Raw genomic sequence first — 24,140 nt, 5'->3', positions numbered from 1 at the left:
AGGGAGCTCCAGGCCTCGAGAGATGGTGTCCTGCAGGTTTTAGATGTGTCCTTGATCCAACACAGCTGATTTAAATGGCTAAATTAGCTCCTCAACATGTCTTGACTAAGACCTGCAGGACACTGGCTCTCGAGGACTAACGTTCCCTACCCCTGGTGTAGTCTATATGACCATAAACCACATTTTTACACCTTGGATGTAAATTTCTCTGCAAAACTTACACAGACAAGGTCAGACATTGTCAATTTGCAGATTCTGAGGTGTTTTATGCTAATTGTTTATCAACATTTGAGTGCAGTTCCTCCTGTTTCAAGTCTTAGCTTTTCATTTGAAGTCTCAGCAGGTAACTAAATACTTCCCCAAACACTGAAGACACTTAAACTTCACTATTAAACATAATAGTTAAACTATTAACTAAAACTATATATTAACAACCTAATAAAAGAACCTTCTCCGCCAGCTCACCTTTGCCTTTTCAAAGTCAAGGTCCTTGCCAATGGTGGTGAGTAGCCTGCACAGGCACTCCAAGGACTCCTCATCGTGGTTCTTGAGCAGCTTGACCACACAGTCATGCATAATGGCCTCTGTCAACATCTTGAGCTTGAAAAGCTCGCCGATGAACTTGATGTTGCCGATTGAACGCCGCCGGGCCTTGTCCTTTGCTTCCTCAAGCTCCTCCTGAAGCCGCTCACGCTCAGTCACCTAAAGAAAACAAGGAAACATCAAAGTTTAAAAATCTTATCTTGCCAGGAATGGAATATAGTCCAAATAAAATCCAAAGTAATACTTCTGAAATCACAGATGACATACCGATGCAGCAGAGTCCAGCTCTTTCTGTTTCCTCTCAAACACCACATCGTCCACCTTGTCTTTCTCAAACTCCTTCTGGCAGCGATTTAGCAGCAGCTTGCGAAAGTTCACTGTGGTGTTGGGTTTGTCTGTCATCTGCACTCTGAGCTGTACGCGAACAAAGTTTGTAGTAAAGAGAAATTAGAGAAAAGACAACATCCCTAAGAATCTTTTAAGACTCAAGTCAGACCAAAACAACTGAAGTAGTTTTCATGTTATACTAAAGAAAAAAAAATTATACAAAAGCACACCAAAGCACACCCTTTTAGATGTAAAAAGTCATTTTAAACCCATTTTTATTTATATGCAATATTTACAATACTAACAATATAATAGCATAGTATAATAGTAACTTAGAATGAATATACCTACGGTATAATTTAAAGCATAACACAACCACAGCTCTGCGTCTTAATCGAGACAGTGATTGGCTTACCGTGGCGAGGCAGCGGCACATGTTTCCATAAGCCACGGAGAAGCTGGGCTCATCGATGGCCTTCTCGAAGACCAGGTCGATGACGCCTTTGAGTCTCTCCTCTGTGTCGATGGTCAGGTCTGTTACCTGCTTCATCAACTGGTTGAACTTCTGAGGCGTCAGCTTGTTCAAGATGCTCCGTACTTTCCTGAAGAGCTCCTGTAGGGAAGCCATCACGCAATCATAAATAGAACTTAATAACTCAGCTTATCAATCAGACACTGTATATTGAGTGAGTTCATTTAGTGGTAGGTTTAATTATTTAGGCGGCTAATTTTTGCTGTATTCTTTTATGTTATTTTGTGTGTTTTGCTGTCTGTGTATGGTATATTTGGCCCTGCCTGTGTTTTCTGAATCTCTGGATCCTCTGCGAGGCCCTCTCTCTTCAGGCCAGGCTTCCAGGCATTCTCTGCTTTTTTTAGCTGAACATCATCATTCACCACCACGTTCATGATGATCTTCCTGGGTGGAGGCCGTCGTTGCCCAATGCTCATTATCTGTGAATATAATGAAAGAAATCAAGAGAGAGTTAACATTGCTAATGACATGACTTAATTACATAAAAAATAATAAAAAAATAATAGGAAATAGGAAAAACAATAGGACACAAACAACACGACTACCAGGAGGCACTCATTGAAGTATAAATTATTCCAGCTCTGTTTAAATAGACTGCAGTGTGTCGGTGGCTACAAACCACCCAAGTATTTTCCGTGACTCTCTTTTGCATTTTTTTATTCATTTGATTGTGATTGACTTGCCAGTGGAAGTTCCTCTCATTGTTATTTTGAAAGTTCAAATGCACCTGACCAGCTAGCCTATGGATTATTAATAGGGGCACACTTGATTAGCTTAATTCAGTCTTGACAAGTGTACAACTAACTGTGTTACACTGTACACTGGAGTAGAAGCAGTGTGAGTAAGATTTTATGAATGACTGTGGCAGCTTGTGCGAGTACATGTGTGACTCACCGCAGAGCTTCGTCCTCCAGACATCTGTCTCCCAAAATCTGCGAAAGCAGGTGTGAAATCGGGTCCTCTGGAAATCACCCTGGAATCCACCGCTCGAGATGGCAGCTTGTTTTGGTTCATCTGCATGAAACATAACATACACAAAGACATACATAAACACACAAGGTTACCCTAACAGCAGGGGGAGCAGTGATACCCTGGTAATCTGGTAATATTGGAAACAGGGCAAGATGAGCCTTATAAGCGTGTGTGAGTGTTTGTGTGTGTGGAAGGATGAATTTCTAACCCGGTAGTCACTTTTAAAGGTGGCCTCCAATAAATGACAGTCATACTACATTATCAGTCTATTGTTTATATGTTCTTCTAGCACCGGTAATAAATTATGCTCGGCTTGTTCTGCGGGCCGTACAGTAAGAAAAGTCAGAACCAGATGTGGAAGGGGAGGACAGAAGAAAGGAACGCAGGAGAGAGCGAGATAGTTGTGGGGGAGGAGAGAAGAACAAATCCAGCTCTTTGTCTTTCAACTGTCCTCGACTTCCTCTTGACTCTTTTCCAGTGAGATTTCACTTTCTCCCACAGAGAAAATGAGACTTTGGGATTGTACCAATCAACTGTTCGCCGGCCTGGTTGTTCTTTTTTGAGAGATGGGGGAGGGGCATGTGCTCTTGACACTGCCAAGTGTGACATAATAGCAATGTGATTTTAATCAAAACAGCATTTCTGCAGGCCATATGCTCCACCCATACATATGTGTGGATCGGAGCAACAAACTAAAACAACGTCTATTGTCGCCTGTTGACATGTGGTTAAAAAATCCTTTTCATCCATTTCACAAAAAAAAGGTTGATTTGAAACTAATTAATACAATTAATGATTGTTTTCAGCACCATTATTTTTTAATCTTTTAAAAACAATGGCATTATGAATAATGCCCAGAGCCTGCTGTGATTTCTGTGTTTTACGTCTGTTCTTTTTTCCTCGACCAACAGTCTAACACCCAAATGACAATACATGCACAACGCTTTGAACTTCACGTTTGAGAAGCTGAAACCACAAGTATTTTTCAGATCAATGAGATAGAGTTGACTGTTTGGAATTAGTCTACATCATGGAGAACATTTGTTAATACCTTCAGATCAGGGGTCAGCAGCACACCTCTTCCAGCCCCTGCCGTGAGTGCAACTGTGCTTATTTTCAAATACATGCTGCTGGAGACCATCAAGACTCGTCATTCACTGGTGTAAGCTATTTAAACTCCAGTCTTTTGGATTTTTGCTGCAGTCCTTTGGTGACTTTGAAGGGAGCAGAACCACATCATATTGCATTTATTTCCTTCGTACGGTTTATGTGAGTTGCAGATCACCCGAAAGTCCATCGATAGCAAAAGGGACAGCTCTTGCTTCAAGCACTGCCAAAGCGAGAGCTAAATTTAATACACCTCAGGACCACCATGGGCCTCCAGCTACCACACTACAGCCTGCTTTAGGAGGAGAGAAGACCATCCACTCATTTTCTTAGCTCCTCGTCCAAGCAGGGGGATATGACCTGGATAAGTTACCTGTCCATCACAGCGTTAACACAGACAACCACATGCTAACATACTCACTTAATGCGAGTTTAGAAACATCAATCGACCAAGTATATTTCTGGACTGTGTGGGAAGAAAAACCAACACAGGGACTTCATGCAGGCACAAATACCACACAGCAATGCCCCAACCAACAACGAGGGTCAAACCAAGAGCCTTCTTACTGTGAGGTGACAATACTAATAATTGCACCATCAAAGTCCTCCAACTAAAACGAGACAATGCTTTTGTTTTGTTTGCTTCTTACTGTTCTGAGGCCTGAAGACTCACTGAGCACCTTTATAACGCACACATCAATATCCCCTCCTCAGACAAAGATGCCCAAAACCTATTATTTTTTTTGTCACTAAATGATTTAAGTGATAAGAGAGTAGTGATACATATGGGATTTTAGCTAAATGTCAGCTGAAGTCTGGTAACAAGAAGTCTGGCTCTGGGAATAAATAACAATAATGGAAAAAATAAAGGAGGGGTTTAGCCCAAGATAACAGAGATGGGCCTGTCAAGGCCACATATCTGCAAAAATAAAAAATAAAAACCTGACAACATTTTCAGCAATCTATTTATCTACACAGATGTCAGGCTGTTTAAAGCTTTATGAATTCTGCAAGACTGCTGGGCTATCTGTAGCTTACCTTGTCCAGCACCACATCGCTGATCGGTGGGAGCCCTTCAGGCTTCTGTATGCAGGCAGGCATGAACTGGAAGCCCAACAGAAACTCTCTGTTATACTGACGTTTCCCACTGGGTTCAGTCAGGTCTGGACAGCCAAGCAGGATTGAAGAGGAAAGTAAAGGGGAAAAAAAAGGATAAACAGATATGAGAAACAGAGAGAAGTGCTGAGCTTTTCATTTAGAGGCAGCTCTAAATATAGAAATATAAAGACAAATATTTTTATTTGTAAATGCAGAACTCCATCCTTTGCTCCCTGGATTTCAGTTTTGCCTTGGGTCATTTGAAAACACTGTTCACACAGACTGAGGTCCTTCTCACCTTCCATGTCTGGAGGAGCTCCGGTGGAGTTCTCCTTGTCTCCAGGGGTGGCTCCGCTGTCGCTGCTCTCCGTCTCCGAGGTGTGGCCTGCTCCGTTCCTGATTGGCTCCAACTCTGCTTCACCATTTTCCTCTGGAGCAGTGGGCTTTCCATCAGCTTCTGGACTGCTACCAGAAGCAGGAGCAGGGGTAGAGGTGAAGGCTGATGGTAGGGGTGCTGGGCTGCTGCTCAGAGGAGCTGACTGCACAGCCTGGTCTCCAGCAGGCTGATCTACTGGCTTAGACTCATCCTATGAGGAGGCAAGATTCCATTAAGGTCCGAGCGTGTTCAAATTAGGGTTAGGGTTACATTTAAACATATATTTTTAAGGTGTAATTATAACGTACTTGCAGGGCACACTTGTACATGAAAGCTTAGCTTTGAAATGGGTATTCACTGATTAAATTAAGGTCTACTTGTTTATTTTCAGGATAGAACAGTATATTAAATCTGTTGAGAGAAGCCGCTGTTCTGCAGCTCTCTCAGAAATTATTTTACAGGTTTTAACTGCCCCCACCCCCCCAAAAAAATACATATTTACTGTAAAATAAACATCTGGAAGTCCCTTACATATTACACACTAAAACGATAGTTCATAAAAAAAGAAAATGTAAAAACTGAAGCACAACATGCTGCTTTTAACAGACTGCAACAAATGGTGACAGAGTTCAAAGACATCCTGCTGGTATCATTTATTTCCCTTTACTCTGTCCCCACAGTCATTTAACTAGAATTTGAATAGCCCAGTGCTTTTAGCAGTCCTCATCGTGGAGACTCAAACGCCATCTATGCACATAAACAGCACAACAGGAAACACTGAACTTCCTCTGAGTAATACAGCAGAACAATTAAAATACAAATACAGTCTACCATCAACTCAACTATAATACTTGTATTATAATATAAATTCCCATTGGTTATTATATAAGGATGTAACCTTTTTACTTTTGGCTGATGTATGGGAAAAGCTTGTTTAGTAAACAACCCGCTGTATTCTTCACCTTTCTTTTGGCTAGTTATGCAGTCTTAGGGAATAACAGCACATTTCACCCAGACAATATATCTCATTTCACTAGTGTGATTGCTGCATGCAGAACCCAAACAACATTAAGCGGTTCAGCTGAACTTGGCCAAGGTATGCATGCAGTGTGACTGCTATTCATGAGAATGGGACTCATATGCTTTAACAGCTACCTTCATCAAAGTTTACAAATCTAGAACAAGGTGTGTCACCAATTCTAAAAATTGCCTAAAATCAACCTCACCGTGCTCTTAAAAAACCTTGGCCATGAAAGAAAAGGAGCAAGGGTGCCAGACAAAAGTTTAGATGTAGAAACAAACTGAAGCGTACTCAGACAGCTTAGTGCAGTGTGAGCACAGCCCAGCAGGTGGCAGGGGAAGGGAAAACAACAATGCTAGGACATGGTACAAGACAGCTACACACAGGGTATAACCTTCATCAGAGACCTAAAAAAAATTCAAATCAAACAGTGCCAAAGGTGTGGAGATATTTTCTGAAACACCACAAAATTTTTTAGTCAGTGTAAAGGGTTTCCTCTTCTTTCTTTTCCCCCCTCTTTTACTCTTTGTGTTTAAGATAAGATAAGATAATCTTTATTATTCCCACATGTGGGAAATTTGTTTGTCTCCTAGTGTGCTTTGTGTATACGATACTAATGTATCTGTTACTAAACCTTCTATTTTTACATATAAACTTCTGGCTTCCAGCACTGAGATGAGCTGAGAACAGAAACACATAATGAACTTTTTTAGGCTTATTTATTATCTACACTCCTAACGTTTTATGTTTAAAACCTCTCTGTGTGACTTTTTGTTTTTTTGCATAAAACGGCTCAAAACCTGTTCAGCATAGACTAAAAATAAGCCATTTAAAGCCCTTTATTTGTTGGCCAGTATTTGGCGGTGTTAGAACTCCGCCACAGCAACAAGCCTGTGCAAAACCATAAAAGAAAGGAAACGAGGGTGGAACGGAGATGGTTTTACATGCAGTGGACTGGCTGAGCAGTGGAGATGATGGATAACTCCTTGCTGACGATAACAACACCCCAAAGTCATTTATGTCTGCTTCCCTAACCACACATGTGGAAACATTTTCCACTTGAACTATTGCCCAAATTGTGCCTTTCCTCCTCTCTCCCTCTCACATTCCTGTAACACTTTGCAGGACTACTCCAAAATGAATTAAGACAAAATAAAAACTATTTCGGAGAAGAAGAAAAAAAATCACAGTATCTCAAAAAATTATCGATTGTTTATTCGTCCACAGACTATAAGCCACTTCTCTCCAGAGGCTAATAAAAAAGAATCTACAATTTGATGTCAAGCTCAATACCTAGGTTTTCTTTCCTCTCTTCATCCTGAATTATGAGTTAAGAGGCCAACTTCTTACCTCATCCACATTTTGAGGTGCATCTCCAGTAGAGGTCCCTTCATTTGGTTTTCTCCAGGTCTTTGGTATTGCAGAAGCAGTCTGATTAACTACAGGGAAACAGAAACGCAGGAACTTAAGATCACTTGCAGCCAGTCAGTAAACAAGCAAGTCATGAGGGATTTAAAAGGTAAATTTGATTTAGGCTGCTTGTGTTTCGGGGCTTTGCTTTGAAACGTCTCCATAGGTCATGACACCGAGCTTGTCACTCATGCAAGAAAAGCATCTTTTTACTCAAGTTACAAACCCATTATGTTTTATCAAACTATCAATCAATGCTCCATTTCAGACAGTTTTTACTACTGTCTCTATGATTTCAATGAGAGGAGTTGTCCTTAATATGGCTCTAACCTTCAGTTTGAATATTTTGACAACCAGAAGAAAACTGAGTTAAAGGGAGACGGGTTAAATTTGCTTATTTCAGCTAAAGGTCTGCATCCAGATCCAGTTAAAACAAACAAAATTCATAGAGCGAAATGAAAATAAAAAGTCGACATTCAGTGGGTGCAATGCCGAGACATGACCCTCAGTTTATTCAGCCACTCAAAATGAATGAAGATTTCATAAAAAGCCCGTGTTCGCTACCAAACAAGTAGAAACAAGAAAGTGTAAAAAATATTTCCTCTAATTTCCATGACTTGACTTCCTTTCCTTTTCCTGTGTTATGTTTTGTTTGATTGTGGACTACTGAGGATCAGCTATTTTAGCACAGTGTTTGAAAAGAGATTATCTGCAAAAACGTGCCTTATGGATGTGCCCAACAGGACCACTTAATTCAGCTATTTATGTATAACATCATAAAATAGTAATGGACTCATAAAACAGCCACTCATTGGCTTGTCACTGCCACTTAGTTTATAGCACGCTTTTAAAATGCCACATGCAATCAAGAACTTAAACGAACTCAGTACCCGTAATAGGACTCTTCCTGGTGAGTGCTTGTTGCTGGGACTCTGTTTTGCTGTCAGTAACACCAACGTGTGCCTCTGCCCCTCCTCTAGAGATGAGGTCTTTAGTGTCTAAGGACTTGCTTAGCTCATCAGCCTCCGCTGTGGCCTGCACTAGAGGCGGAAGGCCAGGAGGGAGCATAACTGGCAGAGTTGGGACGGGGCTTGAGGTCAGGGTGACTGGCACCACAGCCACAGGTGCCATAGGGGAGAGCGTAGCAGCAATGGGCACCTCTGGCCTCACATCAGAGGGCAACGTTTGAGAGGAGGAGAGCTCTCTGTAAGCAGGAGCAGATGCCTGGGGCTGGAGAGAAGGCTCATGAGCTTGAGTGTCCAGCTCAGTCCCAGAGTCTGCAAGGCCGTTCAAAGCCTTGGGAGCCAGCGATGGAGAGGCAGCTAAAGTTCGTGGGGCATCTAAAAGAGGCTTGTCTGTGTTGGGCATCTGAGGTGGTGCCGAAGAGGGCTTGCTTTCCCCAGCAGAGGAGGAGGCGCTGTGAGAAGATGCTGAAGTAGTGGACTCCCTGGCTGAGGGACGTTCACTAGTGTTGGCGACTGTAACTGGGAGAGTGACGGAGCGTGCCAGAGAAGCAGTGAAGGGAAGCTCGGGCTCGGGAGCAGGAGAGGGCTCAGATGCAGGAGTGTTGGCCTCCAGTCTCTCCAAGGGAGCGTCAGGCTGCACAAGCCCAGGTGAGGAAGACTTCTGGGCAACTGGCTCCAATTTTGGCAAGTCATCTAAGAGGAGGAAGGAAAATGATTTCAGAATGCAGTTAGCAAAGCTCAAGGTTTTTCCAATCAGAATCATGTATTAACACGCCTTTGTGTTAAAACATTACCAAATAAATAAATTAAAAAACAAACCAGAGCGACCAAAGTTCAACCATTTGCACAAGATATTGTTAACAGAGAAATTCCCGTGAAAGCTTGTCAAATCTTACAGGTATTTACAGGAAGAGCAGGAGGCACTGTTGATTCAATACTCATTTGAATGTGAAATGAAAGTGAAAGCACTCAATGTGCAATGTCAAAGTGATCTTTAAAATATCTGAAAATCACCAAAAGAAATACAGCTAGAGGGAAACACTGGTTGCTGTTATGCATGAAACAGTAAAATCATTGATTCATCAATTACATTACTTTAGTATTTTTTGAGCACCTAATGGCATGTTTTTACCATATGTACATACCTATAGTTACATATGCATGTATGTATTATGTAGTGTAATAGGATTGGGCCCCTATGTGTTGGGGAGTTTTAGATGACATTTAAGGACAAAAGAAGCGTTTGGGGCAGACCTGGCCCTGGTTTGGTGTCTGAAGCCACAGCTGTCAACGGCTGCTGTGGCTGCTGGGGCTGTTGAGACTGTTGGGACTGTGGTGGTTGTGGTGACTCCAACGTGTAGCTTCCAGGATGGGTTTGCTGTTGCGGAGGAGGCTGAGGCTGCGACTGCTGCTGCTGCTGCTCCGGAGTCTGGCTGCTGCTCGGCTGCTGCGATTTGAGGTAGAAAATGTGAGGATAATGAGGGTGCGGCCATAAAAACTAGCAACACAGAAAACCAGAAAGAGAGGCACAAAGATGCAGGCAAGCACGCACACAAACAAATAAATAAGCCCAAATGCAGAATTAAGCAAAAATAAGGAGTCCAACGAGGTAGAATAAGAGGAGAGATGAAAGACAAGACAGGAGAAACAGAAAGACGGAGAATGAGGGATGCGAGAGGAATGGCAGGAGGAGAGGAGAAGATCAGGACGATGCGGAATTAAAGCACAGCGAAAAGGGGGTAGATGCATTAAAAATGAAATTGGGAGGGGGCACAAAAAGACAGAGAAAAAGAGGAAAGACACTGTTAACATCCACAGAAGGACACAGGGAGGAAGAAGTCCTAACATCCCTCTCAGAATTCAGAATCCAGGGAATCTGTCTCATTTGGGCTTTTCTTTTTTACCATTTATTAAAATGTGTCAATAGAATTAGAACACTAGATTTTCCATATAAAACAAGGGCTACTTTTCGTTTTTTATAAAGCAGCAGTATGAGTAGTCGGCGATGTAAAGATCAGGAATGAGTACCAACACATTTCCATATTTATCTAAGCACGATGCCAAACAAATTCAATTTTTTATTTTGTCTCTTTGTGCAAGAATAGATTGAACAGAGTTAGTAGAATCTGCAACCTGAGTGGATTCTGAGGAAGGAGTAGGAGTATAAAGAAATTACATATGCAATCTACTGTAAAAGGTAGTGAATGAACAGAAACAGTGAAAGGAAGAAAAGCAGGTGTAAGATTAACAAGAGCTGTTAAACAAGAATACAACAAACTTACTTATTGCTATGAGACTATCACATGCAGAGTGATATTTACAAGTTATGAACCACCTCCATATCTACACATACTGTATGTGGCATTTAATAATAATCTAACTTGGTTATTATCTTTATGTGAGCTTTTGAGCTTTTATGCTCCCAGAAACAGGCTAAGAAACCAAGGGAATGAACATAATGAATGTGCAAAGATTTACTTTTAAATATTGGCCCTGATTAAAATACAACAGGCATGTAACATTCTAGGCTGAAAGCCCTCATTAATTTCTTATGATAGGGCAAGATGGCTGAATAAACTGATCCTGTCTGACACACACAGTGGCAGAGAGGAGATTAGAGCAGAGAGCTCACACTGCAACCAAGCAATATGAAACCTTCCACCTCTCTAAATACTTCTACGTAACTACTGCAGGTAAGAGGTGAGTGAGGGTATTCCAGAGTAAGCCATACCTGTGGTGGGGTTGGTGTAGAGGAGGGGGGGCCGACAGGAGGCGTTGAATTCCTGCTCCCTGAACCCCCTGCCATGATCTCCTCTGTGATATCCTTGCCACCCTGATTGGGGTCACGGATACGGATCTGGGAGGACAATGGCACAAAAGAAGAAGAAAAGAAGCGCTCAAGTCTTACAGCAATCCTGCATCAGCAGTAGATGATGTATTTTATCAGCTAAGAAAGGAAGGAATCAGACTTGGAGGGAATCTCACACTCAAATTGGCTGTAAATGATGATATAATGACCAGCTTTTAATTCAACAAATACACGTATGTTGTACACGCTAGAAAAATTGTTATATCGGTAATATCTGGTACTTCTCAACATAATTCTCGCTGGACAAGTCAACCATCAAAAGTTGGGTGAACTGAACTTCTACACAAACACACGAGAGACGAGGGAAACTAAGGCTACGTTCACACTGCAGGTCTTAATGCTCAATTCCAATTTTTTGATCAAATCCAATTTTTTGTCTGCTTGTTCACACTACGAATAAAATGTGACAGCAAACGCGCTCTAGTGTGAACCCTCAAAGCGGCCCGCATGCGCAAAAGAAGACGTCACACAAGGCGCTCTGTTTAGACCCAGACCAAACAGTATTGTTTGACTGATGGCCTTAATATAAAGACTTGTTTCGGACTTTACGTTTCCCAATTTGCTTTAAGTTATAAAGTTATTTTGTTATTTACATATGGCCTAATAATTATCCTTATTGCTGTTTTAGAGAGGAGTGGTGCTTCAAGGATAGTTGCAGATTACTGTCAGAATCTGCAGATTATACAGTACAAATAAAATGGTCACGTTTCTCCAACGTTGTCTTCCCAACAGTTTCACTGACATCTACACGGGACGGCCAGGAAGCGCTTGCAATGTCTTATTGGGCGCTTCTCCAGCACTGATAATTGGCATCTGTCTTGTGTCAGTGACGTAAAAGACAGATTTAATGCAACTTGACCGTTCACACAGCAGTCGCTTTCTGAAACATCAGATGTGTATCCGATTCAGTACCGCATATGAAAGTGACCGAGATCGGATTTGAAAATATCGGATTTGTGCCGTTCACACTGTCGTACCATGATCGGGTATGGGTCGCATAGGGTCAAAAAAGTCAGATTTGATGCGCTTTCGCCTGCAGTGTGAACATAGCCTAAGAAACAGTGAGGAGTTCCTTTCCAACTTTCCACTATGAAGAGAAAACGCACCTTCTTTACATATAGGAATGAATGAATTACCTTAATTACCTTAAATTAAAACACAATTAAGTAGGAACAGTAGACCAAAAGGACACAACTACTTGCTTAGGGATAGAAGTGTTTCCTTAATAAAAAATACAAAAAAATACCCAGGCTTAGGACCAGTCTGGAGTCAACCTGAAAATCCAAGTGATATGGTATTTACAGTGCCACGAGAAAGTATCCAGCCTCTTTCAGATTCCTTAATCTTTTGCAAATGATGATTTAATTGATCAAGAGGAAAAAAGGTATGCAAATCTACCATTAGTTTTTCATGTAGGGCCAGGTAGGTTTGGACAGTTTTTCCCCTTAATGAATGAAATTATCATTTAAAAACAGCAACTCTCCAGCATGAAAAGGCACAAATTAAAAAGTCCCTTTAATGTGCGACTTCTTTTGTATGGCTTCCTCTTGTTTTGTGTATATTCCTCTTGTTTTTATTTGTTCCTGTTGTCTTACTATTTGTATTTCCTGCACAGTTTGTGTGAGTCCCCACAATTTCACTGTACATGTAAAATGACATTAAAAGGCTATTTGATTCTATTCTATGAAGAGGAAGTATTTAGTCTAGTTATCTTTGTCTAATATTAAAACTTGCTTGATGATCTGAAACCTTTAAGTGTGACATGTGCAAAAAACTAAGAAATCAGAAAGGGGGCATATACGATTTCACAGCACTCTATCCTCGGGGTGCCTCCCTTCCGCTACTTTACAGGATACAACGCGAGCTAATGTCATAGCTAGGGGCCAGCCAACGTCAACAAATGAGCAGTTTCCAGCCCCAGAGACAAAAAATGAAGCATATCCAGCTGACAAAGAGACAAATAAATGCCACTGTAAGCATACCTAAAGGAAACAGTGTTTAGTCAAACTACAGCCTTGTCACCAGAGTGTTTTGGCCAACGCCCACCTATACAAAAGTGCGCAACAGGATGCTGATTCCAGTTTACTTAAAAGTTATAGGTGTCATTACTAACAAAGGTTTTGTAAAAGTTATACAAAATATCTTTAATATTTAAGTAAAGGATGCCCACTGAATTATGCCTGATTATTGAAGTAGTCTGTCATCTCTTTATTTGTGATAGACAATGTATCTTCTTCAAAGGCTTTGAACGAAAATCATGCAGGTGAATAAAAAAAAAAGAAAAACAATTTCAGCCTTGGCTGGAATAATTTTCACTGTGAAATCGTTGAAATTCTTATTTTTATGTTGTGTGAACTGACTTAGAGGTGAAATTTGTCCCAAAAAAAAGAAAAAGAAATAAGTATTGTGTCAACTTTTCCCTTTAAAAAAATTACAGAATTAATAGGATACTCACTGTTTTCTTCTCACGCTTGGTTGGTGGAGGTTGCTGTGGTGTAGGCACTATGATAGGGGGTGACGGGGGGTAAACAGACTGTCCTGGGAAGTAGGGTGGACCAGCTGTGGGAACGGGAGCAGGGACAGAGGGTGAGACAGGTGGGTGGTACCTGAGGGGATCTGAATGAATTTGCAAGAAAAGACAAACAAGAACAGAAGAAAGGACATCTTAGTTAAACCTTACAGTCACAGTACTGTAGGCACACAAGAGAGTTAGTGAGTGTTTGTGCTACTCTGTCATTAACTGAGATTTTATGGGTACAGGACTACCACTGCATGTGTATGTGTTGCATTAGTGACTCACGATATGGGGCTGGGTACTCCCCTGGACCTGGTCCAGGATAGAAGGTGCCAGACCCTGGGGGCTGTACAGAATACTGTTGAGGAGGTCCCACGTAGGGTGTACTGGGGCGGTACTGTATAGAGGACAAAAGAGAGAGACAACCAATGAAAACAAGACATGTACTGACCGGTTTAGTCTTATTTTTTGGGTCCTTTTTCGTTTTTTATTTTTATTTTTACCATTTGTGGGAGTTTTTATGGGTTTTAATGGTCCTTTTGATGATCCTTTGAATAATCCACTGAATTCTGTCTAGACCAGTTTATTATGATCTTTTAGGAATCTTTAAGGGTTGTTCAGAGGACACGCAAAATATTTGTGCATAACACAAAAGGCAATGCTGCTGCTGGTGCGCAAACTTTATACATCTAATGTGGAGCTATGAGTATAGCTGATACTCTGCTAAAGACATAAAGACCTAGCATGTGGTTTTACTCTTAGATGCTAGTGGAATAATTCTGCATGAATTAAACTGCACAGTTCATAAATAATTCTCATTTATGTTACACTAGAGCGTGTAGTAATCCCCTTGTTCATTCTCTGTCTGAAATAAACTATTTTCCCTCCCTTTCGGATTACTTTTGGCCCACTTCTTTTCTCATTGGCTGCCATTTGCAAACAGAAGATTTCAACAGCAGGTGGGAGGGGCTTCTCTATTTTAAGCCAGAACTTTTTGGAACAGTTTGAAGCTTGGGCTTTTGGCTCTCATACCTGAAAATTTGCATTCACCGAACTTGTTATTTGAAACTTTGGGTCCTTTTTATATAAGCACCCACTACTGTTATAGTATAACCATCCATTGAGTTTTACACTTCTGACTCTGTGTCATGGGGGCAGCAGTCTAACCAGAGATGCCTTCAGGTGGATACAAAGGCATTCCCAAACTAGCTGACAAATACATTCTATCTCGTGTGCTCTCGGTCAGCTCAAAGATCTTCTCCCGCATGGATGTGTCAGATTAGCACAGCTCAATTTCTTGGTACATGACAGTGTAAATATATATGACAGAAAATAACAAAAAGGACACTAGAGCCACTTAAAGCAATTGTTAATGTAATCAAAAACTTTAATCTTAAATATGACCATTCATTTTTATTGCTGGGTGCTATCTAAAATGTTTTCCTGACACTTTAAGTTTGAATAATTAAATATACAGCCACCATAAAACTGGATGAGGTTGGCACAAAGAATGGAAACAGCAGAAAAACAACTAGCCTAGCTGTTTCCAAAGGTAAAAACATTTTAACACCACCTCTGAAGTGCTCTAATTTACATATTATATATCATTTGAATTCTTATCGGAGCTTCAAATTAAAATAACACAGAAAAGTTGATTTTAATACTCTTGGTGGAAACTTTCCGATACATGTTTTTGCTGAAAAGTAAAAATAAATGTAAGGCCCAATCAGAGTTGAAGAATGGTATTGATAAATAGATAGAGCAACTATTTTAGTAGTCTTAATTGTACCTATAATGGTGACTTCTTTACCTGTGGGATGTAGTACTGTGCAGCCTGGGGGGAAGGGAAAGGCATGGGTGCCATGGTCATCATTATTGGTTGATTAGTGGGGTAGACGGCTGCCGTGGGAGCTTGTGAGCCAGGCCGTATCGAGGGCGTGTTCGTCGGGATGGTGGGCCTTGCAGGCTGCATTTGAGTCCTCTGAAAAAACTGAAGATAACAAGGCAGAAAAAATAGAGAGAGAAACAGCAGAAGACATTGAATACTACCCCAGATACAAAGTCTCATTTCAGCAGGCTGTCATGCTTTTTCTAAACTACAAGCAAGTAGACTTTTAGACCTTTACTCCAGATTTGGTTTTTATCAGCAGCTTAAAAAAGGCCAGTGACCACAACTTTTCCTGAAAGCAATGCTGCAGACAGTTCAGACTGTTTCATTAGACCCACTCTGAAAGTCAGAAACACTTTTATGTCACTTTTCCTCCAAAAATAACCAATAATCTCTTCCTTGAATTATTTACTAAACATCTCTCTGAAGTTTGGATTATATATTTTAGCTGGCAAGAAATGTGATGAATCAGATGAATATTTACATAGTGGCACCAGTCTGAATTTAGCTCACTTTATACACTCAAGTCCTTAATGTTTCATCCTGCCACAAACATCTAACCAGCAGCCTTAAAAGCACGATTAAGTCATTCAAACAGAGATGACATTTGAGTAAAAAAAAAAAAAATGCCCACAGCACAGAACTGCAATCATCCGACTCGGTCAAACCTCATGTGTACATTGCTGTCGTGATCCCGGGCAGCTTCACAATATTTCTATTGTTAAAGTGTCCGACATGGTCACGATTGAGGTGGTGGATCATTTAGTTTAGGTCAGATCTCTTGACTCAGATCAGAATTGAGTCAAGAGACTGCTGTCATATCTTTCTCATTACAAAATTTTGTTCTAGCAATTCAGAGTGAAAAAACTAATCAAGGCACAGATGCATTAAAAGAAATAAAGATTGTTTTCTCTGTGCTTTATTTCAGTTCTGTTGTGTATGCTACTGTCTTTACACCACTTCCATTCATGAATGTAACACAATCAGGGTTAAAATATGATTTTATCACAATTCTGGTGATTTTCCTGTTTGGGAATGATGGAACCTCTTTAAATCCATCAAGCAGTCATGATGTTTCTCCTGTCAATAATATATCCTGTTGCCATTTGCTACCAAGATGAATGGGATAGATTAAACTATTTACTATAAACATTGGTGTGTTAATACATTGTTTTGAGTCAAACTTCCGGATATTTTATCCGTCCCTTGTTGCCTTTTTTAATCACAGTTTTATTTGGGATTTATACACAGATGGAGATTTTCTGTGGTATGAATATTAGTAAGATCACGGTATAGCTGGATAAGCAACCTGGAGGCGAGAGATAAAACTGTTCCTCTTTTGACTGCTCATATTACAGGTTTCCACAGTATATCATCTGCCTCCATCCCACCCCAAACCTTGCATCCTCTTCTATCTCATCAACCCACTACATCCAAAAACCTCTGTGGACTTGGTGGCAGCGTCACCATCTCCAAACCATACATCATAGCAGGTCTCAATACTGTCGTGTAAAACTTCACTTTCACTCTTGCTGCAATCCTCCTGCCAGAAATCACAAGACCGGAGATAGACCTGGTTATGGTTTCCTGGAGAAGGCCCTAAAAACTTTAAGGGAAAGCAAAAGTTTCCAGTTTTTTTTACCTGGAATGTACAACTAGAAAAAAGTAAAAGCTCAGACTTTTAAGAGCCCTTAACTATGGCTTTTGTTTTGGCCAATCTCGCAGCTGTACAGAATGTGCGACACAGGCCACTGACCTGCTCGTCATGCAGAAATATGGTCTTTTCTGGTGTGTCAAAGAGAACAGAAAAACAAAACAAAAACATACAATACTCACAGTCACTCCAGCTACAGTGGCTTTTCAAATACATGTCACAATCACCTAAAAGTTAAACATCAGAGAGGGTCTGTATTTGATTAGCCCAATGAATTTAATATGCTGAAACTTTGTGTGCTGGGCCTGAAGAAAGACCACCACCAACAGCTGTGACCGACTTCCAAATAAGCGGGACTCAAGCTGGGAATACCCAACCACAGTCACAGAGTGCCTCAGTGAAGAACAGAATGGAGAGCAGAATAAACAATGCTGTAAAACAGTCTAAAAATATCCAGGAGGGAAATCACCTTTAACATAATAAATCAACTTCAATGGCTTTATTGTAAATAGCTCTGTGAAAATCTGGGAAATTACCGGAAAAGTCATTATCAGTCTCTGCTGGCAAAGCAAGAGAACGAGACAGAGACAAAAAAATTCAGAACATTATTAACACAAAGGAGCTTTGTCACTTAAAAACAGGCTTAAAACAATCACTAAAACAACTCCCCCAACAAAACTGTAACCATATATACATAAATTAGTCACCTATATAACATAAAACATATTTCCAAGGCAGCAAACACATTTCTTTTCACAAAGGACAAAAAATTATCTAAAAGAACAAATACTTGGGAGGGAATATACAGTTTCTCTCTAATTGTGCATGCTGTTCATTTAACTGTGCAAGGTGATAAAGGATGAGTAATGAATGGGGAGAAAACTAAAAAATTATAAACTGAAAATTCCACTAATGATCCTCCACGGGATAAAAGACAGGACATAGGGGAAAAAATGATGATGAAAGTCCACCGTACTAAGAGTACACTGCAGTGAAGATGAAGGGGTGTATAGGGTAAAAAGTCAGGAGGGATGGGATTATTTGAGCATGATCCTCGTCATGCCATGCAGGTCTGCAGAGACTTTAGACAAAGAGGTAAATTACCTGGATGGGCCTGAATCCTCCCTTGGGTATTGAAAGCAGGAAAAAAGAGAAAAGCCAATAGGAGACCATACTGGTGAGATTTAAGCGGCCACACACATCAACAGAAAGCTGTCCCATTACTTCTATCTAAATGACACAGTACCTGGTTCGGAATCGCTTTGGCAATATATATAACTAATATATATAAAATAATCTCAGAAAATGTGATGGGTAATAATTGGGCAGTAGAGCAGGAAAGACTCAAAAGTCACAGTCAAAATGTCAGATCGATATTTCACTTGTTGCCATGTGGCACCCAATGTAACATGCACATAACTATTATTTAAACATGCATTTTTAGAAAGGGTTTCTTTGCCAATTGGGATGATTAAACCCTCGTGACAATGAAGTGGGACTTCTCTGCACCAGAGGGATCTCACTGTCACCTGAATCACTGGCTCAGCAAGAGGAGGGAGTGTTACGGGCTGCATGAACGATGAGTTTCAGACACATGTCTATATTATGGAGCAGATGGGCTTCATTTCAGTCCCCTGACCTTCATATGTTACTAGAATTGCCACCAGAATTTAGGTGAAACCCAGGCAACAACCTCCTGGGATGAAATACGAAAACAAAGCAAAACTACCAAAAACAGCAGGCTTCACCTCAGCTAATTCAAATCACTAATCGCATATGTACATGTTAAACAATGGCAACGATAATTATAACAGTTCTGGTGTTAATTATAGATGCAAAACAACACGTTTCACAGTTAGAAAATGTACTCATCCTTGCAGATGATTTGCCTCGCAGTGGTTTGGTCCATTCCCTACCATTCCTTAATTCATTTAATTTGCAAAGAAATAAACATAAAGCACATGATGTGTATGACAATGTTCTTTTCTTCTAGCCATTAATATATATATATTTTTTTTGCATTTCATTAACTTCATGGTTTAATTTTTTTTGCTTCAATGCAGCTACCACATAGTTAAGTAGCGGCCACTCGAATTAGTCCCCTAATACGTATTTTTGACCAGTTTGTTTGGCATTTTTTTCCAATATGGTTTGTATCAGTAATTGTGCTATTTAGCACTAATTAGCAGGTATCTGTGTCTGGAGAATGCAGTCGTACATTCAATAGATTCACCTTGCTAACAAAGTCCTTCTAATAATAGCGTTTCTCGCCACTGCTGTCCCTCTGGAGAATTCTCCCACAGACTTTACTTCAGGAGTACTGCGTCTCTCTCTTAACAGAACTACTTTACTGTGATACTTCTATTTTTAACATATTGCTAAAACCAACTCCTCAAACTCAAAAGAATATGCTGAAAGTGAGTATCTTTATACCATTTAGGGTCACTGGGTTATTTAAACTTACCTAACTTTAGTTTTTAGTCTATGACAAAATATTTGAGTTAACTGAAAAAACTGAAACATTTTTTCAAACTTAGAAAACGAACTAAATTAAAAATATAGAGGAAATGTCCTTAATTTTCATCTTTTGGATTTGGTTTGGTCAAATTTATCAACACAACCAGCCTGAGGAGACTTTGGTGCATGTTTAATGAGATTTAAGATATCTGCATGACAGTGAGTCAACTGCTTTCAAAGTGCTGTCATTATGTCGTATTATCTTTTCTGATTTTCCTAAATCTTGTCCCTGAGAAAAAAACCCTTGTATGAGGATTTTAAAAAATATATAACTAAAACTAATGAATTTTAAACAAACTCATACTAAAAAAAACTAAACTGAAATGATCAAATTAAATCTGGAGTGTAAGAGAACCCACGCAGGCACAGGGAGAACATAAAAACTCAAAAGTCCACACAGAAAGCTCCCAGGAGCCAATGGATTTAAACCCAGGACCTTCCTTCTTGCTATGAGATCAACATGCTTCACAGCTCAAATCTAATAAATAAATAATACAAATAAAACCTTTGATTTTTGAAAATTCAGGTTTACAGAGTCATTTACAGTGAGAAACTCTCAAGCAAACATGTTTATTTTAGTGGTAACTAATCTCCAATAACTTTGCTCTTTTGGTTCTCACACATACAGACAGAAGTTGTGCTGAAAATCATAACAGCAAGTAAAAATCATGCTTATTTGTAGACAGACTTATCTTCTGACCAAATAAATGTTTGGATCTCTATGCTCACTTTACAGTGCATTGAGTGTGTTTCACTAAAACAATAGCCGTTTTCTCTGTTGGTATAAAAGGCCACTGTTTGTCTCCTTCTTCTTTCCGATTCCACTTCCGTGGTGGCACAAGAAATTTCAGCACCAATTTGTGACAGCCAGAGCATGCACTTGTTTATGTGTGCGTGCGTCTGTGTTTGTGCCAGTAAACACGCCGGTTCCACTTTGATACCATCCTATTAATAGACTATATGAAATTTGTCTACACTGAAGCAACCAGAAGGTGAGGATGTTACACAGCAAGTGACAGGGGGCACATCTTGTGGACCAGTGGGTGTGAATAACACATCCACCTCATAAACGGGCAGCTGCATGAATCATAGTGGTGTGAATCAACAAACACAAAGATAACAGCAGGCCGCATGGATTGAATGTCAGGACCCAGACATGTCTAAGACTCTTAGCATCCACAAGGTAATACACAAACACCATCATAAATCCCAAACTGCAAGACATGAATACATCAACATGCCTCCTATTGACTTTGGTTTACACAGTGTCTACAGTCTAACAGGATCCACAGTGTTATTTACACAGGTATCAGCTATCACCACAGGAAGATGGGGCCAATCCACACACAATTTTTCTAGGCTCTTTTCTTGACTGCAGCCTACCTGACCACTACCTTGTCTTAACACTGAAAAAGAAGTTAAAAAAGCAATATCTTGGTATTTATAGTGGGAACGAATTCCAAAAATATGACAGATTTAGCCATATGAGCATGTAATGTTCCCATTTCTGTTTTTAGGAAATATATTCTATCCAAGAGCTTAGATGGAATATCATAATTGTCCTGTTTGCATTAACAAAACTGGAGAAATGCCTTAAAACTAAGGTAAAGATTATCACAATAATTCTCTACTATGAAATTAGTAATTTGGTGTCAGATTGATGTCTGCTCCAAAGAAGAGCAAGAATTGACATGCACCTCGGATTACCTGTTTGATTAACAAATTAATTTTAAAAAGTAGGCCCATTCAATTTCACTAATAACATAATAAAGTCGTACAACTGCTGTTTAAGGGCACTTGAGTGGAAGAGTGAATACTTTAAACATAATGTGTACTCAATCCAAACTATAAAAACTAAAAAAAATTGTCTCCCATTCAATTAGAAATAAAATAATGGATACTGAAAGTGTCAAATGAAATGATTCAAAGGAGACACTTGGCTTAGGCCGCAGTCACACGGGCCCACACCCAATCATCTGGCCACCACAGGTCACTATGGAAAAGTGTATATTTCCTGACCAATTGCTGAATGGTTGCTGGTGAAACTGGTTACAAAGAGGTATACAGTGCTGTACTGAAACCCCCCTTGCGGATGCTTTGGTTGCTGGCAGACTGCTGCAGCTGAGCATGGTTTGCGTGGAAGACCCTGACTTGTCTGCAAAGACTCGCCTACTACAGTAAAGCGTAAAACTGAGAACGTTTGCTTTCAAAGTCAAAGCTGAGCTCTCTGGAATGTTTTGACTCAGAACTTTTACCCTGAAGACCAACATTCTCCATTTCCAGTTTTACTACCACTTATTGTTGCTTGGTTATCTAAGGAGCTTGGAAAGAAAGCAACTAGACTTTGTTTTCTTGAAGACGTTTCACCTCTCATCCCAGAAGCTTCTTCAGTTCTAAAACCAGATGGTGGAGAGTCCCAGGTATTTAAACCCTAGTGGGAGTTGCCCCTTAAGAGGGTCATTGACCTAGTATTGATCATTACCAGCAGAGGTTTCAGGTGAAACCACTGTCAGACCTTGCCTCACCCTGTCACGTAACATATTGTGATCACCTGATGCAAGACATGAGTGGGCGTTAAGGCAAAACTGCATTGTAGGTGACAGACAGTTGGTGTGGTAAGCCACCTCCTCTGTTCAAGGATGGTTTTTCACAGTAGACTGCTTCTTTCACTCCTCTTTCAACCAATCAGCCTTCTTTGTCTCTATTCTATTCAGTTCTCTTCTAAAATTGCTGAGTCTTTTCCTATCGAGATGGCTCTTCCATGTTGTGCCATGGGTTTATAGAGTGGCTGTTTGGTTTCCCCAAGTAAGCCAAGAAGGATAACAGCAGCTCTATGGTAAAATTGTATGAACCAACAAAACATCTCCATCAAAGTTATGAAAAGAGGAAAATGTAGAACTTATAAACCAAAGCTTGCCAACGTGGTTATATATGGCTGCTAACAGCGCTCTCACACTGGCATTTATTGATGATTTCACTGCTGATGGAAGCAACCAGATGAATGCAGAGGTATACAAAAGCAGTCTGTGTTCTCAGACACAAAGCGTCTGATGACGACTTTATGCCCGAGACTTCAAGCAGTCGTTGACTGAAAAGCATTTGCCGCAAACCGTTAAGTATGAGAATTTTGTCTGACTTGATGAGTTTCACTCTGACTACTTTTAAACACCTAAACTTTAATAACTGATTTAAAAGGTCATCATCTACCACACAGTCCTTTCTGTATTGATATCAACCTGAATTGTAAATTTGAATGCAGTGTCCAATATTTCTATTTTAAATTGAAGGTGCTAAAACAAAGTGGCTAAACACAATTCCTAATTTAAAGCATAAGGTAAAACAAAAATTAATATGCAGACAGAATCGCTTTCAAAACTGTCAATATAATGAATAACAATGGTTGGTCTGTACTCTACTGTAGACTATGTGTGTTTGAGAAAATACAAAACTGAATAAACTAACCAAGTTATATAATTTAAAAAGCATTAAATGTCAAGGTTTCTTGCAAAATTTGTGCAAAACATCCTACTTTTTCCACTTAGAACCCAAAGGCATCAATAAATTAAAAGCTGATAAAGGCCAAATAACAGTTACTGGAAGGAACTAATTTCACCCTCAACATAAAAATAAACATGAATAGTTCAAAAAAAGAATCAGGAAACAGCTCGGTGCACCTGACTGGATATCTTGATTAACTAGCAGCACGGAAACATCCCATGACAATTAAACCCTCTTTAACTGTTTCCAAGATTCTTGAAGGCTTTTAAATCTGAGACTATTTTTCTCCTAAGGAACAGCAGACGCCCCACAAACAGGCCATTGCCAACAGGGCCCAGCAAACTGCTTTGATGATGATGATGCAAGAGAGGGAGCAGGAGGGGCGTACAGCAGGGGTAAATTACCTGATGGTGGGTTGGTCGAGGGCCCGTAGCAAACTGGTGGGGGAGGGAGGAGAGGTCCAGCAAGGAGATTGAAGCAGTGATGGCAAAGCGGGGAGAAGAGAGAGCATAAGAGAGACACAGATACAGTATAAGATGAGCAATGGAAGCCGACGCTTGGAAGTACAACACAAAACCACAGAGCTACAAAGCTTTAGAGACACATGGCACATGATTCAACACTAGTTCTCAGTCACAGCATGCATTTGCAAATAATAGCTTGCAATTGTTACTTGTAACTACCACATTGAATATAACAGATTTTAAGGCCAGCGAAGACACTGTGAGTAAATGTCAAATGCAGAAAAAATACATTTGATCGTATAAGGCATACTGCAGTGAAATAAAATGGCTTAAGTGGCAGAATTTAAAACAAGGCTTACTGGACAGTGACTTATTTCCTGTTAG

The 24,140-nt window shown here is 40.2% G+C and overlaps 1 protein-coding gene across 10 annotated transcripts in view; it reads right to left on the bottom strand.

The window, feature by feature from the left end:
• Positions 1 to 24,140, bottom strand: part of eif4g3a (eukaryotic translation initiation factor 4 gamma, 3a) — a 65,325-nt gene that overhangs the window by 17,127 nt on the left and 24,058 nt on the right. For 4 of the 10 annotated variants that reach the window (XM_005729691.1, XM_005729698.1, XM_013909987.1 and 1 more), the window contains 16 exons: positions 23,697 to 23,729; positions 18,382 to 18,402; positions 15,546 to 15,725; positions 14,021 to 14,132; positions 13,676 to 13,836; positions 11,083 to 11,208; positions 9,606 to 9,798; positions 8,277 to 9,044; positions 7,327 to 7,415; positions 4,878 to 5,166; positions 4,520 to 4,644; positions 2,297 to 2,416; positions 1,666 to 1,821; positions 1,286 to 1,483; positions 811 to 957; positions 466 to 702 (listed from right to left, as the gene is read on the bottom strand). In XM_005729691.1, the coding sequence (XP_005729748.1) occupies positions 466 to 702; positions 811 to 957; positions 1,286 to 1,483; positions 1,666 to 1,821; positions 2,297 to 2,416; positions 4,520 to 4,644; positions 4,878 to 5,166; positions 7,327 to 7,415; positions 8,277 to 9,044; positions 9,606 to 9,798; positions 11,083 to 11,208; positions 13,676 to 13,836; positions 14,021 to 14,132; positions 15,546 to 15,725; positions 18,382 to 18,402; positions 23,697 to 23,729 (2,955 nt within the window). The remainder of the gene's footprint in view (positions 1 to 465; positions 703 to 810; positions 958 to 1,285; positions 1,484 to 1,665; positions 1,822 to 2,296; positions 2,417 to 4,519; positions 4,645 to 4,877; positions 5,167 to 7,326; positions 7,416 to 8,276; positions 9,045 to 9,605; positions 9,799 to 11,082; positions 11,209 to 13,675; positions 13,837 to 14,020; positions 14,133 to 15,545; positions 15,726 to 18,381; positions 18,403 to 23,696; positions 23,730 to 24,140) is intronic. The other 6 variants (XM_013909992.1, XM_005729697.1, XM_013909993.1 and 3 more) reach the window with 6 other exon arrangements.

This window comes from Pundamilia nyererei, unplaced genomic scaffold, assembly GCF_000239375.1.
Source record: "Pundamilia nyererei isolate P.nyererei 1_Seehausen unplaced genomic scaffold, PunNye1.0 scaffold00034, whole genome shotgun sequence".
Lineage (NCBI taxonomy): Eukaryota > Metazoa > Chordata > Actinopteri > Cichliformes > Cichlidae > Pundamilia > Pundamilia nyererei.
Note: the sequence above shows the minus strand (reverse complement) of the source record. Positions and strands in the feature narration are given on the sequence as shown.